The 16,751-nt window shown below is 51.9% G+C and overlaps 1 protein-coding gene and 1 non-coding gene across 3 annotated transcripts; one reads left to right on the top strand and one right to left on the bottom strand.

Annotated features, from left to right (window-relative positions):
- Positions 1 to 514: 514 nt before the first annotated feature.
- On the bottom strand, positions 515 to 586 carry TRNAE-UUC (transfer RNA glutamic acid (anticodon UUC)). The gene has a single exon. It is a non-coding gene; the product is annotated as a tRNA-Glu (tRNA).
- A 225-nt stretch (positions 587 to 811) lies between these two features.
- Positions 812 to 16,751, top strand: LOC138726277 (ras-related GTP-binding protein A). Of its 2 annotated transcripts, none has more exons than XM_069867910.1 (10): positions 812 to 918; positions 2,184 to 2,217; positions 4,212 to 4,311; positions 5,271 to 5,337; positions 6,308 to 6,530; positions 9,762 to 9,857; positions 10,698 to 10,820; positions 12,999 to 13,090; positions 14,781 to 14,896; positions 16,235 to 16,751. In XM_069867910.1, exons 2-10 carry the CDS (start codon positions 2,191 to 2,193, stop codon positions 16,330 to 16,332), a joined length of 942 nt encoding a protein of 313 aa, XP_069724011.1. In that variant the 5' UTR covers positions 812 to 918; positions 2,184 to 2,190; the 3' UTR covers positions 16,333 to 16,751. The 2 variants fall into 2 exon arrangements, with proteins under 2 accessions (XP_069724011.1, XP_069724012.1); XM_069867911.1 differs by lacking the exon at positions 812 to 918 and adding an exon at positions 1,016 to 1,028.

Raw genomic sequence — 16,751 nt, 5'->3', positions numbered from 1 at the left:
TCCAGCTGGAGGCCAGTGACAAGTGGTGTCCCCAGGGCTCGGTGCTGGGTCCAGCCCTGTTCAATGTCTTCATCAATGATCTGGATGAAGGCATCGAGTGCACCCTTAGCAAGTTTGCGGATGACACTGAGCAGGGTGGAAGCTGGATCTGCTGGAGGACAGGGAGGCTCCAAAGGGATCTGAACAGGCTGGACCGCTGGGCTGAGACCGATGGGATGAGGTTTAACAAGGCCAAATGCCGGGTCCTGCACTTGGGGCACAACAACCCTGAGCAGCTCCAGACTAGGAGCTCAGCTTTAGCTTAAATAAAAAATATTGCAGTTTTTGTGACAGTGACCCCTTTCAGAAGAGTGAGGCTGGGCGCAGGCTCTACAGGGACACAGGGCTTCGCAGGGTCACGAGGCTCCTGCTCTCGGGAAATTTGGCCGCAAGAGGTGCAAAAATTCGATCTGAACCACCTGGAACATCGGACCGCGGCAGGAAAAGTAAGAAACGGAGAATAAAAATCAGAAGCTTCCCATACCGGGAGTCGAACCCGGGCCGCCTGGGTGAAAACCAGGAATCCTAACCGCTAGACCATATGGGAGGCGCTGTGGACAGGCTCTTCCGCGCGCCTCATAGCGCCGTCCCGGCAGCAGGGGGGGCGGGGCGGGGCTGCGCTCTGCCCGCCTCCATGCTGTTAGTCCTGCCAGAACGCGCTGCCCACACTTAAGATGGCGGCCGCGCTTCGCCTCCGTCCCTTCTCTTTGCTGGCCCCGCCCGCCTCGCCGCCGTCGGCGCTCACCACGTGACCGGAGGGGCGGGCGCTCACGTGACCGGCGGCGGCGGCGGGCGCTGGGTGCCGTGAGGCGGGGCGGGCGGGGGTCCCGGCGGCGGCGCGGCCTTCCCCGGCCCCGCGGGGCGGCTGTGGGGCTGCAGGTACCGGGAGGGGCCTGGTGGGCGGCTGTGGGGCTGCAGGTACCCGGGGGGGCGGCTGTGGGGCTGCGGGTACCGGGGGGGACCCGAGGAGGGCGGCTGTGGGGCTGCAGGTACCCGAGGGGGGGCGGCTGTGGGGCTGGAGGTACCGGGGGGGAGCGGCTGAGGGACTGTGGGGCAGGGTAGGGATCGGCCCCGGGACTCGGCGCTGGGGAGGCCGCACCTCGAATCCGGGGATCAGCTTTGGGCCCCTCAGTGAGGAAAGACATTGAGGGGCTGGAGCCCAGGGGTTGTGGGAGCGTTTGAGGGAGCTGGGGCTGTTTAGCCTGGAGAAGAGGAGGCTGAGGGGGGACCTCATCGCTCTCTGAGCTCCCAGAAAGCTCCTGTTGTGGTGAGGTGGTTGCTGGGCTCTTCTCTCAAGTAACAAGCAAGAGGATGAGAAAAAATGGCCTCAGGTTGTACCAGGGGATGTTCAGATTGGATATTAGGGAAGATTTCTTCGCTGAAAGGGTTCTCAAGCGCTGGAGCGGCTACCCAGGGCAGTGGTGGTGTCCCCATCCCTGGAGGGATTTAAAAGACAGGGCAGACAAAGTGCTCAGGGATCTGGTTTAGCAGTGGACAGGGATGGTTGGACTCAATGATCGCAAAGGTCTTTTGCAACCAAATGATTCTGTGATTCTGTTCAGGCAGCCTGGGACTTGGGGTGGCAGCCGGGCAGTGCTCAGGGCTGGGGTTGGGGTTGGGCAGGGAGCCTGGAGTGCTGGCTTTTTGGGGGGCAGCCAGGTGATGCTCGGGGCTGGGGTTGGGGCTGTACAGGGAGCTCGGGACACTGGAGCTGAGGGGGGCAGCAGCCACACCGTGCTCAGGGCTGTGTGTGAGGTGAGGGGAGATGAGACTACAGGCTGTTAGGTGTGGGCACCTCAGGCAAAGGGGTTGGGGTGCGGGGGAGGCAGGCACCAGGGAGCCCCAAACGGTGTAGCAGCCTCCCACTGTCTCCCAGTGCCGGCTGCATTCATCTTGCTTGGGCCTGCTTGGGCTCTGTGACTGCAGGAGCGTTGCTCGTCGCGGGCACGCTGAGGGCGGACTGGCAGTGGGAGGCTTCTGCTCCAGTTCCCTCGCACCGTCTGGAGCAGAAGCTGCTGAGTGCCTGGTGCGGTGGAGGCTGGGGAGCTGTGTCAGCGTGGGAGCGCTTCCCCTTTTGCAGCGGTGAGATTGGGAGGGAACCGAGGGAAGCAGAGCGGTGTAAGAAGATGATCTTCTCTCCCTAGGTGGGTGATGCCAAGCACAGCCATGAAGAAAAAGGTAAGAACTGAAAGGACAATGCTTTGCAGTTGGGTTTTCCTTCCCCTTCTGCCTTTGCTAATGCCATTCTGTGTTTGCATCTGTACCTCAATGTGTTCTTTGCTGTCAGGTGCCCAAGATCCTCAGAGACAGCACATGCATCCTTTGCTTAAAGTGCTAGGAATCCAAATGTGGTTTGAGTTTTCGGGCTGGCGGGAACGCAGGGCAGCCTTGCCGCCGAGCTGTCCACACAGCTGCGATGTGTGTTGCAAAACCGCTGGCTGCGTACTTCTCGCAGCGTAAGGGAAGAGGATCTGCTCTACCCTGCTTTGCTGGCATTGGACAGGCCCTTCTGCTGTGGTACAGGAACTCCTGCAAGGAACCTATAATTCACTGAGGGCTCCTGGCAGGATGAAACCGGGAGCAGCACTTTTACTGAGCGCTGGGGGGTTGTTCCAGCAGTAAGCTTATCTGAAGCTGTTAAAGTGGGTGAGTAAAGAATATATGGCTATGTGTCTTAGTGTCTTAGGGTTGGGTTTCCTGCCTGGCCTTGCATCTGACCCCTTTGAAAGGCCTCTGTGGTCTGAAACATGGGAATTTGGCTTGCCTGTAGGCTGACTTGGGCTTTGCCTTGGAGCTGTGATGGGTTTCTGCAGGTGGTCCGAAATAAGAGCTGGTAATTCTCTCTCTTTCTGCTCCGTGTGTAGCTCAGGGGAGAAGCCAGTGTAGCTCTCTGGGGTTTGGTCTGGAGAGGCTGTGACCTCTCTGGCCCCCATCGATGAGGAGCAGTCCTCGTTACTGCATTCTGAGGCCTGCAGTCAGCTGTGTTTGGAAAGGCCTGCGGAATGTGGCTGTCACCCCCAGAAGGCTGCGAACAGGATGGGGCGATTCTGCCTCTCCCATTTTACCCAGGGATTCTGGCAGCTGTTGGCGTTTGCAGCGCCAGGCTGGGAGCCGAGTGAGTGCCCTCCCAGCTTGTGTTTGGCCCTGGTGTGGGCTGAGCAGGCAGCCTCGGGCCAGTTGCACTCATTAAACCTGCCCTTGATAGAATTTCAGAGCTGTTGCCAAAGGCTGCCTTTGACTTTGTAACTGGAACTTGTTTAGCAGCTGGTTTTGTGAGCCTCTTTTGTGGTCTGTCAGCTGTCACTGCTGGGGGTTTTAACTTTCACTTTTAGATCACAGTACAGAGCATTGCTCATGTGGCTGCCTCCCCTCTGCCCCCCACCCCAGTCATCCCTGGGTTCTGACTGCCAGAGGTGCTCCCTGATGATCTGTGAGCAGGACTCTGGAGTTGAGTGTCTCCCCTATGCAACAGCCTGGTGCGCTTGAACCAAGCTGTCCTGTCTACTTTTAGCTTTTTGCTGGGTTTAGCACCTGCAACTTGCAATGTAACTTCATTTTCGCTTCTGTTGGGGAAGAGAAAACAAGTCACAAGGAAAAGAGCATGATTAGTAGAAGGAACGGGTGCAGGGTGCCAGTGCTGGGTGGGTAGGGGATTGTTTCCAGCCTGGTCTCAAAGGCTGAAGCTAAAGCTGTTCTGTTGTCTTGGCAAAGTGCTTTGCTGTCATCTAAAACCACTGAGCCCTCACCTGGGTGCCAGTGCATTTGGCAGGCAGGGAGGTGTGAGGGGCTGGGGGAGGCTGCAGCAGCTTCAGGAGCAGCTCCCACTCTTCCCTGAGGGCTGGTTATGAACCCCCTGAATCCTCTGCCAACACGTGTTGGGAAAAAGAGGTTTGGGGGACAGTAGCTTCCTAAGAGGGTGGGGGACATAGTTCAAGGCCTTGAACAAGATGGAAAGGTTTTCTGTCTGACCACGGGTGGCAAGGAGGCAAGCGGGTGTGCTTCTTGCTTTCCCAGGCACGGGTCTCTTCTTTGCCTCCCTTCTCATGCCTTCACATCTGGAATATGTTGGTCCCATATTTTGGTGCCTTCAGTGGTGAGACATTAACCCTGAGGGAGCCACGGGGGACTTGGTGCTCTGCGGTAGCTCATTCTTCCTTCTTTTTCCTTCTCAGGTGCTGCTGATGGGTAAAAGCGGGTCTGGGAAGACCAGCATGAGGTCCATTATCTTTGCAAACTACATCGCCAGGGACACGCGTCGCCTGGGGGCCACAAGTAAGACTCCTCTTGTTTGAACTACAAGTTCTCAGGGTGCAAACCCTCTTCATTAAAGGGGCAAGGCTGTTCCTCCCAGAGATTCCTGCCTCTCCGCTGCTCTGGAACAGGAGGTTGGCTGCTGGCCCTCTGAGCTGCCACGCCTTACAGGGAGCTTCACTCCCGAATTCAGCTGAGGGCAGGTAGGAAGCTGGAGTCAAAAGGACAGCAGCACTGGGCTCAGTTTTACCACTTTGTGGTTGAATTCCTATCTTTAACCCTTTTATATTGCTGCTGATCAGGGAGCAGCATTTGTTGCTGCTATGACTGTCAGTGGAAGAGTGTTCAGAGCCTCCTCCTAGTCCTTCTTGCTGGTGAAGCTTTCCAATTGCTAGCTGGCCGCTCGCTGGTGCAGCTGGAGATGCAGCGATGTGCCTGTGTTGTCAGCAGGATGATGCAGTCAGCTTAATTAGCATCTCCTGCATTTATTTTCTCTTTAAAGTCACTGATCTGGAAAAAGCAATAAGTGGTTCCTCTGAAACAGGGATGTGGATTATCAGGATCTAACATGCCTTGCTGGGAAGCGCCTGTGAGGACCTAATGTCACAGATTGGTGTACGTTTCCTCTTTGCTATAAGTTGGACTTGTTCATAAAGTTTGTTCCTTGTGTCACTGATTGTAAGGCCTTAAACAAGTGTTAAAAAAAAGCAGATTGTGCTGGAACGGATGTCATTCTTAAAATATGCCAAATATTGAAGAATGTTTAATTGGAACCACCTGCTGTGCTTCCATAAAGAATAGTATGCTGGGGAGAGAGCAGAAGGACCTGAATTACTCTGAGAACTCTCTTTCCATAGTTCCTTCAGCTGCAGATTTACCTACAGCAGCTGTGGGCTGTGTTGGAGGTTTTGGCTGCCTGAGGAGGTAGCGCTGCTGTGTGTATAGGGTGCAATCAGTAAACTCCTCTTGTCTCTTTCCAGTTGATGTGGAGCACTCCCATGTTAGATTCCTAGGAAACCTGGTATTAAACCTCTGGGACTGCGGAGGGTAGGTGCTGTTTGTTCTTTTGCTTTCGAAAGCGCTGGGGCTTAGCTTTGGGAAGGAGGCTGGGGATGTGAGAAAACTTAGGTCCTCCTGCCCGCAGAGGGATGAGGACGCTGCTGGTGTCTGAAGGGAACAGAACAAGCATTCTGCGTGTGCTGTAAAACAGATGAGTGGCTCCAGCAAGAACAGATGCCATGTCCTGGCCTCAGGGGTAGAGGTGGATGGAAGAGGTTGGCACGATTGCGCTGTCTCTTGAGTTACCCCTACAGAAAAGGAGTGGTGTGTAGGTCCACCCTTCCCTTACTGGCTGCTCACTTCTGTGAGCACAAAGCCTGGCCCTTCGCCTGGGCTGAGGTGGCAGGAGGGGGTGCTGTCTTCAGAGTTGCTTCTCACCAGCTTGATCCAAACAGGGACCATGCCAAGGAGCAATGCTGGAGGCTGACAGTGATCCTGTGGCTCCTGGAAGCAGCTTTTCAAAGACCGTTCTCCCACTGTCCAGCTTTGCTGAGCTTCAGCTCTCTTGTCCTCATGCATTATTTGAGCCATATTCGGCAGCAGTTCAAGGAGACTTAAGTCCTGTAGTGAGAGGCTACACCAATGGTTTTGGTTATATTTAGCACCAGCTGCCGTGGCTTTTTTATGTGCAACTCTCTAAAAGCTGGTGCGGGTCCAGCAGCAGCGTTGCTCTGTTTGCACAGGACACCAAGCAGCCTGCTGTGACACTGGAGAAGCTTCCGCTTCCTGAGGGACCGGTGACAATTGCTCCTCAGGAACATCCACTTTTGCTTGGTGGGAAGTGCCTTATGTCACAGGGAATATCACAGGGAATACCGCAGGGCGGCTGTCCAGACACCGCGATGGGGTCTCTACCTTGCGTTTCCAGCAGGAGGCGTTTGACCTTTCCAACAATACTAGGCTAGACCTGGCTGCTTTAATGAGAATCTCCTTGCTTTGTTGTTGTCCTCCTTCTCAGACAGGACACTTTCATGGAGAACTACTTCACCAGTCAGCGGGACAACATCTTCCGCAACGTAGAAGTCCTCATCTATGTCTTTGACGTCGAGAGCCGTGAACTGGAGAAGGACATGCACTACTACCAATCATGCTTGGAGGCAATTCTTCAGAACTCTCCTGATGCAAAGATCTTTTGTCTGGTGCACAAGATGGACTTGGTGCAGGAGGACCAGCGGGATTTGGTGAGAACCTGGTAGTTGCCATAGAAATGCTTTCAAACCGAGCATCTTTTGACGATGCTAACATGTTGTAACTTCATACTTCAAGTACAGCCCCATCAGCACTGTTCCTAGAAGGGTTCCTTGGATGTTAGGAATTGCCAAAGTCCTCTTAACTTTTTCTGCCTTTCTTGAATTGTATGTCACAGAGTCATAGAATCACAGAATGGTTTGGGTTGGAAGGGACATCAAAGCCCATCCAGTTCCAGCCCCTTGCCATGGGCAGGGACACCTCCCACTGGATCAGGGGCTCCAAGCCCCATCCAGCCTGGCCTTGGAACACCTTCAGGGATGGGGCAGCCACCCCTGCTCTGGGCAACCTGGGCCAAGGCCTTCTGACCCCCTTCATGAAGAATTTCTTCCTGATGTCTAATCTAAACCTTCCCCTTCCAATATAAAGTCATTCCCTCTTGTCCTGTCACTCCATGCCATTGTAAAAATGCCCCTCCCCAGCTTTCCTGGAGCCCCTTTTGGTACTGGAAGCTGCTCTAGGATTTCCCTGGAGCCTCTTCTTCACCAGGCTGAGCAATCCCAATTCTCTCAGCCTGTCCTCATAGCAGAAGTGCTCAAGCTCTCAAATCATCTTTGTGGCCTCCTCTGGACCTGTTCCAACAGTCCCGTATCCCTCTTATGCTGGGGATTCCAGAACTGGGCACAAGACTCCAAGTAGGGTCTCGAGAGAGGAGTAGAGTAGGCGAATCACCTCCCTTGACCTGCTGGCTGTGCTTCTTTTGATGTCATAGCTCTGTCTTGTTTTGTAACCTAGTGGGGAACAGAACTAATGACTTTTATTGACAACTACTCTAGGCCTTTTCATTTATAGCGCTGATTCTAGTCCTTCCAACAGACCTTGGCTCCAGCAGGGAGGTAGAAGTGGAGAAATCCAGCCTCCTTCAGTTCGTTGCTCATCACAGGACGTCTTTGCAGATGGTGATGGTAGCGGTGGCTGTTGGTTTCAGCTGTGGCTTTCAATCCTAAAGCATAACCAAAAAAACCAATTGACACTTTCCCAATTAACTGGAATGTGGTTTCTATCAGTCAGTTCCGTTGTCTGTCAGTTTGGCCTTCCTGCCCAGAGTTCACCTTTTAAGTGCTCCTCTGCCCCAGGAGGCGTCCTGCAAAGACTGTGGGATCAGCCTTTCAGAGATGTTTGGTGTTGTCTGTTCTTTTCAGAGCTCTTGGAAGTTTGCAGGGAGATTGGAAGTTGTTGAGTTCCTACCAACATTGATGATTCAGCTTGAACTGAAAAGCAACTAACACCTGATGGCAAAAGCAAATGCGCTCTGTGGGTTGGATGAGTACGGCCCTGCCTGCATGGCCGCTCCCTGGCTTGCAGCAAGGTTGGAGGCTCTCGTAGGCCATCAGGTTTTGATTGAAGTAAGAAGTCTTACCCAACTTTCTTCTGGCTCCTGGTGCATGTGTGCCTGGGCAGCCGCGAAGGAGCCATGTGGCTGAAAACATGTTCTGCCCTCTCTGCACAGACAGACTTCTTCCTCGCAGCAGGCCAGCCTCAGGTTGCTCCTGCTGCTTGAGAGTGGTGTCCTCTTCCAGTTCTAGTTCTGCCCTTCAGCTCAGTGCAGAAGTAGCTTAGGGCTTGTTTGTAGGGTTGATCCAAGGAACTCTTCCTTACTTTCATCTGCCTGTCTTCCAAACTGAAGGATAAGTCTAAAATCCTCTTGATGCCGCCCTGTCTGGGTTTGTTGTGGGGCTGGTGGACAAATGCCGGTTTGCCACAGTTGTGCTAACTTGTTGAGGCCCTGAAGTGAGGGGCACGAAGATGAGGGGCCGTACATCAGACATGCTTTCTATGTGTTTTGTTGCACACCCATACAGATCTGATCTAAGGTATCTGCTGCTCGGAAGAACATGCAAATACCAGGCCAAATCACTTTATAAATCTTGAGGAGGCTGAGGTCAGGAACCACATGGCAAGTAAAGGCCTGACAGCATTTCACAGCGTAACACAGCACTTATGAGCTGCTGTGTTTCGTAGAATCGTTTGGAAAAGACCTTTGAGATTTAGTCCAACCACACCTGTCCACTACTGAACCAGATCCCTGAGCACCTTATTTTAAATCTCTCCAAGGACACTGACTCCTCCACTGCCCTGGGCAGCTGTTCCAGTGCCTGAGAACTCTTCCAGTGGAGAAATTTTCCCTAATATCCAATCTAACCCTCCCCTGGTGCAACTTGCAGCCACTTCCTCTCAATCCTGTCCCTTGTCACTTGAGAGAAGAGTCCAGCACACACCGCAACAGGAGCTTTTTGGAAGCTCAGAGAGCAATGAGGTCTCCCCTCAGCCTCCTCTTCTCCAGGCTAAACACCCGCTGGTCCCTCAGCCACTCCTCATAAGACTTGTTCTCCAGCCCCTTCCCCAACTTCATTGCCCTCCTCTGCACGTGCTCCAGCTCCTTCTTAAACCAGCATGCTGAGGCGAGGGTGCTTGTTGAGTCTGCCCCGTGGAGGCACATTGCAGGCTGTCCTGCTGCTGTTATAGCCATTCTGAGGAACCTGGCAGAAGTCCCCCTCCCCTCTTTTTCTAATCATAATTTCTAAGGGCAGAGAATGGTGTGAAATGAGAAGGCTGTGTACACGCACGTCTAAGAATTGCTCATGAGAATGCACTGGAGGTTCATCAGTCCCATCGTCTTCTCGGTGATGGAGCTTTTTGCCTGCAAGCAGCGTCTTGTCAAAACTTAGGACCTTGGACACACTCGCGCGTGTCTGCTTCTGTTCCCACTCCACAGCACCCATAGTTGTGTCAGTTCTGAGCCCCAGACAGATCTATTGTATGACAGCTACGCTCTGCCTGTCCCTGCTGCTGAACATTAGGAAAAAAATTTTCATGGAAAGGGTCATTGGGCACTGGAACAGGCTGCGCAGGGAGGGGATTGAGTCACCTTCCCTGGAGGGGTTTAAGGGACGGGTGGATGAGGTGCTGAGGGACATGGTTTAGTGATTGATGGGAATGGTTGGACTCAGTGATCCGATGGGTCTTTTCCAACCTGGTGATTCTATGATTCCAGTGGAGGAGGCTTCTGCCAGCCCATCCTGGCCAGCGTGCTCCACTGTTGTCTCTTCTGCAGCACTGTGGGGGCTTGAGATCTGTTTAAATGCACGCTGTAAATGCAATGCAGCAACAGCACTGCATGCAGAAATATTTACACTCGACTGCCAATCTTTTTTATTTCCCAGATTTTTAAGGAGCGTGAGGAAGACTTGAAGCGCCTTTCCCGTCCCTTGGAATGTGTTTGTTTTAGGACTTCCATCTGGGATGAAACGCTTTACAAGGTTTGTACAGTTTCCTCTCAGTATCTGGCTTCCCACAACAAGAACAACAAGAGTGTGAGGCAAGCAAGTGGGGAGTTGCGGCTGGTTTATCAGTGACCGATGCTTTTCAGATCTGCAGCAGCTCCTCCTGGAGGGCGGCTGTCCGGTAGGCGTTTGAGCATCCTGGCTGTGATTAGGAAAAGTAAAACCCCTCCCCATGTTGGGATTGCAGTGTCAGGATGTTTTAACGCTGCTTAACCATTTTTCCTGGCTACTTCAGAAAGAGCTTCTGCATATTTTAGTCATGTTTATCCAGTGTGGAATTGTTTCCTGCGTTTCTCTGCAGCTCTGTTAAAACATGAGCATTTTCCACGCTGGGAATTTGCTTTGCTTTCAGGAGTAGGTGGGTTTTTTGCTCTGTCAGTCTTGACTGCAGCATCAGGGGCCTTCCAGGGGTGGGAGTGGTGAGTGCTCGTTGGCTGCACAGGTAGCAAACGATGCTCCTAATTGCCAGCTCATGCTAATAAGAAGTGGTGGCAGCGTGGTGGCTGGGTTGCTTTTCTGAAGGCGAGGAGGACTGTTCAACCCTTTCGTGGGACTTTAAATGGCCTGTTTAATAGAGTTCAAGTTCTTCTTCGAATGGTGAGGAGAAGAACTTGACATAGTGAGGAGTTTACTTGGGTCTGGAGGTACCACTGGTAGCCTCATATCTGGACATGAGATAGAATAAGCTTCTTGCTCTTGCGTGGGCTGTCAGCCCCTGGAACTGAGGACAACCATTTTTTTTAAGCATATTGCACAGCAGGGGCCGGGGCAGAGAAGTGCTAACTCAACATGTGTATTCTCTTTTTTCACTGACAGGCTTGGTCTAGTATAGTCTATCAGCTGATCCCCAACGTCCAGCAGCTGGAAATGAACCTGAGGAACTTTGCTCAGATCATTGAGGCAGACGAAGTGCTTCTGTTTGAGAGAGCTACTTTCCTGGTGAATACAGCAATTCCACTCTTCACATTCCTCTGCCCAGCCCAGGAGGGAGTTCCCTGCATGGAAAGCCCTGTTGTGGCAGTAGCCCCAGGAGAGGCACCGGTGCTAGAGGGCTGAATGCCTTCATTCAGGCCTTGTGATATTGAAAGTAACTGATGTGCCTCCACGGTTCCTGAAATACCCACCTCTAGCAGCTGAGCTGAGGGCTTGATCATTTTTTTCCCTCTGCCAAGTTAGGAGGAGGTTTCATATCCCTGTCTTGTTGGTGGCTGTGGAATTCTTTTGAGAATTGCTTTCTACCCAGAGCAAGAACCTTCCTTAGCTTGAAAGAAGACTTTTCAGTTCCTCCAGGCCTGGCTCTTTCGCTGGTCTTGATTTCTGTGTTTTGTCTGCTGGGCTGCAAACCTGGAGTATGGATAGATGATCACACGTGATTGGATTGCGATGGCTTTCAGAGTTACTGGCTGCATGGTGACTCATGCTTCTAGTTTGTCTCAGCAAGGTAAAATGTGTTGGTTGAACCCACCCTGGCAGCTCCTCTGTCCATACTCTCGGTTTAAAGATTGCTTTTACCAGCCTTTGTGCCAAAACTGCCCTGGAGAGTGATGCTGAATCGCTCGAGTGCTTTCCTTGGTGACCAAATGCCTGGTTTTGGAAACGACAGGGGGAATGTGGGAAAGGAGCCATGGCTTTTCTCACTCCTCAGACTACAAGAAGTGAACCCCTGCATTTCTGTCCAGTTCTGCTTTTTGACTGTCTGTAGGTAGCAAACAGTTCCACCTTGGTGATTTGGAACAGTGCTTTGTTTTAAGGACATTTTTATTGAAAAAGAGTAATCTTTGCTACAAAAAATCTGTGCTTATTTTCAGTGTAATGGTGACCTTTTAAAAGATGCTTTCTTCTCCTGTTTTCCATATATTTAACCTTCCCCCAGGACTCATTTCACCTGGAGTGAAATCTTACTCTGAAATTGTATTTGAATCTCAGTAACCGAAAAACCCATCTGGAAAGTTTAGGAGTGAACTTGTGTATAGCAAAAGTTTTGGAATGAAAGCAGCCCTTGAATGTGGCTGAATGTGTCCTGGTGTCAATAACTGGGCAGGTTTAGAAAGCGCAGAGCATGGGATGATCTGTTAAAAGTGCTCGAGGAAAAGCACCCAAAACTTGATTCTTGTGAACCTGCGACTCCATAGGCAGAAAAGTGAGAGTTCAACATCCGGGCACAAGGCCGCCTGGCACTTCCAGGAGCAGTTGGTTTCATGATTCTTAACAGCTTAAAGCACACGGCATAAGGGGTTTAAAATACTCCTGTTTGGCTTGCTGTGGGAACAGAGGTGGTGTAACTGATTGCATGCTATTCCCCTTAGGTGGTAAGTGCAGTTCTCAACCCGTTAGCTGTGTCAGCTGAAGAGCGAAGGTCTGTGGGCCACCAGCCTGGTGAAAGTGGTTGGGGAGAGGGAGCTGTGGGGCATGGCCCAAGGGATCCTGAGAGCTTCTGATCCTCTGAACCTTTGCAGCCAGGGACTGAGGTCTGTGCGTTGCTGCTGGACCGCGGCATGGGAGGGAGAGCAGCGGAACCATCTGAGTGTAGGCAGCTCAGCAGAGGCTTGGTCTGACTCAGTTCATGGATGGGGAGAGAGCTCCCTAGGAAACCGGCTCTCTTGGTTCCTCATTTCTTAGGGAAGAACAGCTTGTTTTGGCTTTGAGAGCAGCGTGTGTGCATCCTGTGAGTTGCAGAATGGGAAATCTCAGGTTCAGCCCTTGAGAATCCACAGTGCGATAGACTTGGGAAGGCAGAACTGTCCCAGTGCTTGTCAAGGATCTGTTTCCCTTACCTGAGGTGGTGGTCTTGCAATTTTTTTTCCTCTCCTTGCACTTCCTTTTTCTTTGACTCAACTTTTAAATTGCTTCTAATGTTGGAATATTCAGACTTCGAATGGTGTCTCTTCCATCTGCGCTTGCAAAAGGCTCCCTGATGACTTTGTCACTGGGTCTTGTTTTACCATGAAAGCATCACAACTTGTGCTGCAAACAGTTTCCAAGATCCCATCAGCAAAAGGCAAAGGGAATCCCTGTGCTGGTCACCACCCATTTCCCGTAATTGGTGTTGAGCCTCAGAAACCTGTGCTGAAATAAATCACTGACTAACTCTGTGCTCTCTCCCTTTCTGCCTTCCAGGTCATTTCTCACTATCAATGCAAAGAACAGCGGGATGTCCACAGATTTGAGAAAATCAGCAACATTATTAAGCAATTCAAGCTCAGCTGCAGGTGAGCTGGTTTAGCTGTTGGGTGGAGGGGGAGACCTTAGTGGATGTTCTGGCTTCATCCAGAATCATAGAGGCTCCCCAAATGGATCCTAGCTCTGTGACTCCTCAGCAAGCTGAGATGCTGTAGTTAAATTGTCCCTGCCTGTGTTTAAACACAGCTGAGTTAACTGTTATCTTCTGTAACTTCCTCCTTTGCTGATGGTTGACGTTGGTTTGAAACAAGTGTTTACTTGCAGGCTTCATTCTCCTGGGAAAGGTAGGGAAGTTCCAGGACTGAGCCCATACATTACTTAGGGTCAACAGTGCTGCAGAAGGTCAGGTGGAGTTTGCTTCAGCCCCTGAGCTGGCTTTTAACAGCCTCCAGGTGCCCCAGTCAGGAGTATCTGCAAGTGTTTGGAGCCTGAAAAGAGCTGGCTGCGTGGTCTACAGAGCTGCCCCTTGATACGTCAGTTCTGTACTTGCTTCTGGTTATCCACAGTGTGGAAGCATCCTGACCGGCTGAGCGTTACCTCCACAGGGCAGGGAACTGACAGCCAGTGGGGACATGCGTCTTGGGTTGCCATCACTGTTCCACACGCAGATCAGTTTATATTCTCTATTGTTTTGTCTTTAAAAAAACAAAACAGCCAAACCTGTGGTGGCACCTGGGGTTCCTGGCCAAGCGAGGACCCAAACACCGTTTTGTTACCAACATCTCATGAGTGCACCCTCAGTGAGTTTGCAGATGGCACCAAGCTGAGTAGTGTAGTTGTCACACCAGAAGGATGGGATGTCATCCAGAGGGACCCCGACAAGCTGGAGAGATGGGCCTGTGTGAACCTCATGACGTTCAACAAGGCCAAGTGCGAGGTCCTATACCTGGGGTTGGGCAATCCACAGTTTCAGTATGGGGGGGATGCCCTGCAGAGAAGGACTTGGGGTGCTGGGACATGAGAAGCTCAACATGAGCCAGCAATGTGTACTCGTAACCCAGAATGCCAACCATGTTCTGGACCACATCAAAAGAAACTTGGCCTGCAGGGCAAGTGAGGAGATTGCTTCTCTACTGAACCCCTCTACTCTGCTCTTGTGAGACCACACCTGGAGTCTTGTGTCCAGCTCCGGAATCCCCAACATAAGAAGGATACGGGACTGTTGGAATGGTTCCAGATGAGGCCACAAAGATGATCCAAGGACTGGAGCACCTCTGCTATGGTGCAGACAGGCTGAGTTGGGGTTGTTCAGCCTGGAGAAGAGAAGGCTGCCAGGAGAACTTAGGGTAGCTTCCAGTACTGAAAGAGGCCCCAGGAAAGCTGGGGAGGGACTTTTTACAGGGGCCTGTAGTGACAGGATGAGGGGGAATGGCTTGGAATTGGAAGGGGAGAAGATTTAGATTAGGAAGAAATTCTCACGATGAGACCCTGACTCAAGTTGCCCAGAGCAATGGTGGCTGCCCCATCCATGGAGGTGTTCGAGGCCAGGCTGGATGGGGCTTGGAGGCCCTGATCCTGTGGGAGGTGTCCCTGCCTGTGGCAGGGGGCTAGAACTCGATGGGCTTTGAGGTCCCTTCCAACCCAAACCATTCTGTGATTCTATGATCTCCAACCATGGGATGTTGGCTGTGCAGGCAGAAGCTGTTTGAGCAATGTTCTGGTATCACAGGAACAGTTCAGTTATGTTCTTCTTTTCTTTCTTTTTCTCTCCCTTCTCAGTAAGCTGGCAGCTTCTTTCCAGAGCATGGAGGTCAGGAACTCTAACTTTGCTGCTTTCATTGACATCTTTACATCAAATACCTACGTGATGGTGGTTATGTCGGACCCTTCGATACGTAAGTTGAAGCAAAGAGAAGCCTGTTTCAGTTTGCAGAGACAAAAAGCTGAAAGAGGCTAAACTTTGTTCCTTCTGGAAAAGGGCAGACACCAGGCAGAGCAGTGAAACCTGTTGTAATGAAAGGACAGCAGGATCTGCTGTCCGGCTACTCTACCCTGCGAGCAGAGGGTGGGGGAAGCGGTTCAGAAGTGCCTTACTTTGCAAAACACGAGGCACGTGCCTGTGACTGCTGAGCTGCCTGTTGCTGTTGAGCGCAGCATCGCAGCAGCGGTGGGAACCACCGGAACAGATGTGACCCCGTTCCCTAGGTCTTGTCTCATCACCTATTTTGGCCTCTTCTGACCCAGCAGCACCAGTGATTTTTTGGAGAGGAATCAGAGATGGATCGTGTTTGATTTTTTTACTCTTGCTGCCTGAGCTGTCTGGGTGGGCAAGGACTCTAATTATAGCAGCGTCTATTTACGCTGAAGGAGCGGTAGCCAGCGGTACCCGCCCTGGCAGGCACAGGGTGACAGTTTAACTGTTTATGCGGCTCTGGTGGAGGCTGCGTGTGTTGAGGTTAGAGGCGCTGAAGAGACACTGTCCAGGATAGCTTTGTGGCTCATAGTGTTGATGAGGCACCAGGAAAGCCAGGGAGGGGCTTTTTACAAGTGCATGGAGTGATAGGACAAGGGGGAATAGCTTTAAATTGGAAGGGGAAAGATTTAGATTAGACATTAGGAAGAATTTCTTCACGATGAGGGTGGGGAGGCCCTGGCCTAGGGTGCCCAGAGCAGTGGTGGCTGCCCCATCCCTGGAGGGCTTCAAGGCCAGGTTGGATGGGGCTTGGAGCCCCTGATCCAGTGGGAGGTGTCCCTGCCCGTGTCAGGGGATGGGACTGGATGAGCTTTGAGCTCCCTTCCGACCCAAACCATTCTGTGATTCTGATTCCTGCCCTCCCGTTTTGGAATGGTTTACTGGATTAGGAAAGACCTGTGCAAACCCTGCGACTCCTTTATGGGCTTTAACACTATTGTGCTTGAGGAGCAGCAGATGAGCTGTGGTGGTGGCTTGGGCAGCTGTCCCTGTGAGCAGATTCTGTGAACGTAGTTCCCTGGCTCTTCCTTGGTGCCGCACTGAGATCAGCAAACAGCCCGGACGTTCTGGTGCCAGCTTAGAACTGTAGAATATCAGAAGAGACACCCAGGGATCATGAGTCCAGTTTCTGCACAGCTTGGAGTGGTGGGAATGAAGAGCTCGCTGATGGGGATGTTGTTTTTAGGCAGCACTTCTAGGGACTTGGTTACTCTCATCCCTTTTAACTTCTTTTATCTCCCCTGTCCCTTTTCCGTCCTAGCTTCTGCGGCCACACTGATCAACATCCGCAATGCCAGGAAACACTTTGAGAAGCTGGAGAGAGTGGATGGACCAAAGCACAGCCTGCTCATGCGCTGAACCCTGGCCAAGGCACATGGTCTTTGGGGGGAGAAGAAATGAATTGGGACTACTTATTTTTAGGAGAATCTAACAACGCTGGTGTCTTTGTTGGGCTTTGAAATGAGTGTGCTGCTTTATTTTTTCTCCTTTTAACGTTGGACACTAGTCACTCGGACACTGCGAACCTTCCAAAGAGACTGTCCTGGCACGTGGGGGGTTGGGAAGGAGCAGGGATGGGTGATGCGCACGTGTTCTCACGCTCCTGGTTGTCACAGTGGCGCGTGGCAGAGCCAGGGTGGATGTTTTGCTCCCGGGTGATCGTATAAATCACAGGAATGGAATATTTACTGTTTTATTGGTTGGTTGCTAGAATACGTTTATAAATTTCTCCTTGTCTTCAGTCACGGGAATAAATTTTTGCTACCAGGGATTTTGGA

Source organism: Phaenicophaeus curvirostris, chromosome 13 (assembly GCF_032191515.1).
Source record: "Phaenicophaeus curvirostris isolate KB17595 chromosome 13, BPBGC_Pcur_1.0, whole genome shotgun sequence".
NCBI classification, from domain to species: domain Eukaryota; kingdom Metazoa; phylum Chordata; class Aves; order Cuculiformes; family Cuculidae; genus Phaenicophaeus; species Phaenicophaeus curvirostris.
This window is presented reverse-complemented; position numbering and strand designations above follow the sequence as displayed.

Excerpts from the sequence above, each read along its gene's own strand:
- LOC138726277 (XM_069867910.1), top strand. The coding sequence starts at position 2,191 with ATGCCAAGCACAGCCATGAAGAAAAAG. Across the intron at positions 4,312-5,270 it reads GCGTCGCCTGGGGGCCACAA|TTGATGTGGAGCACTCCCAT; the intron begins GTAAGACTCCTC and ends GTCTCTTTCCAG. Across the intron at positions 5,338-6,307 it reads AACCTCTGGGACTGCGGAGG|ACAGGACACTTTCATGGAGA; the intron begins GTAGGTGCTGTT and ends CCTCCTTCTCAG.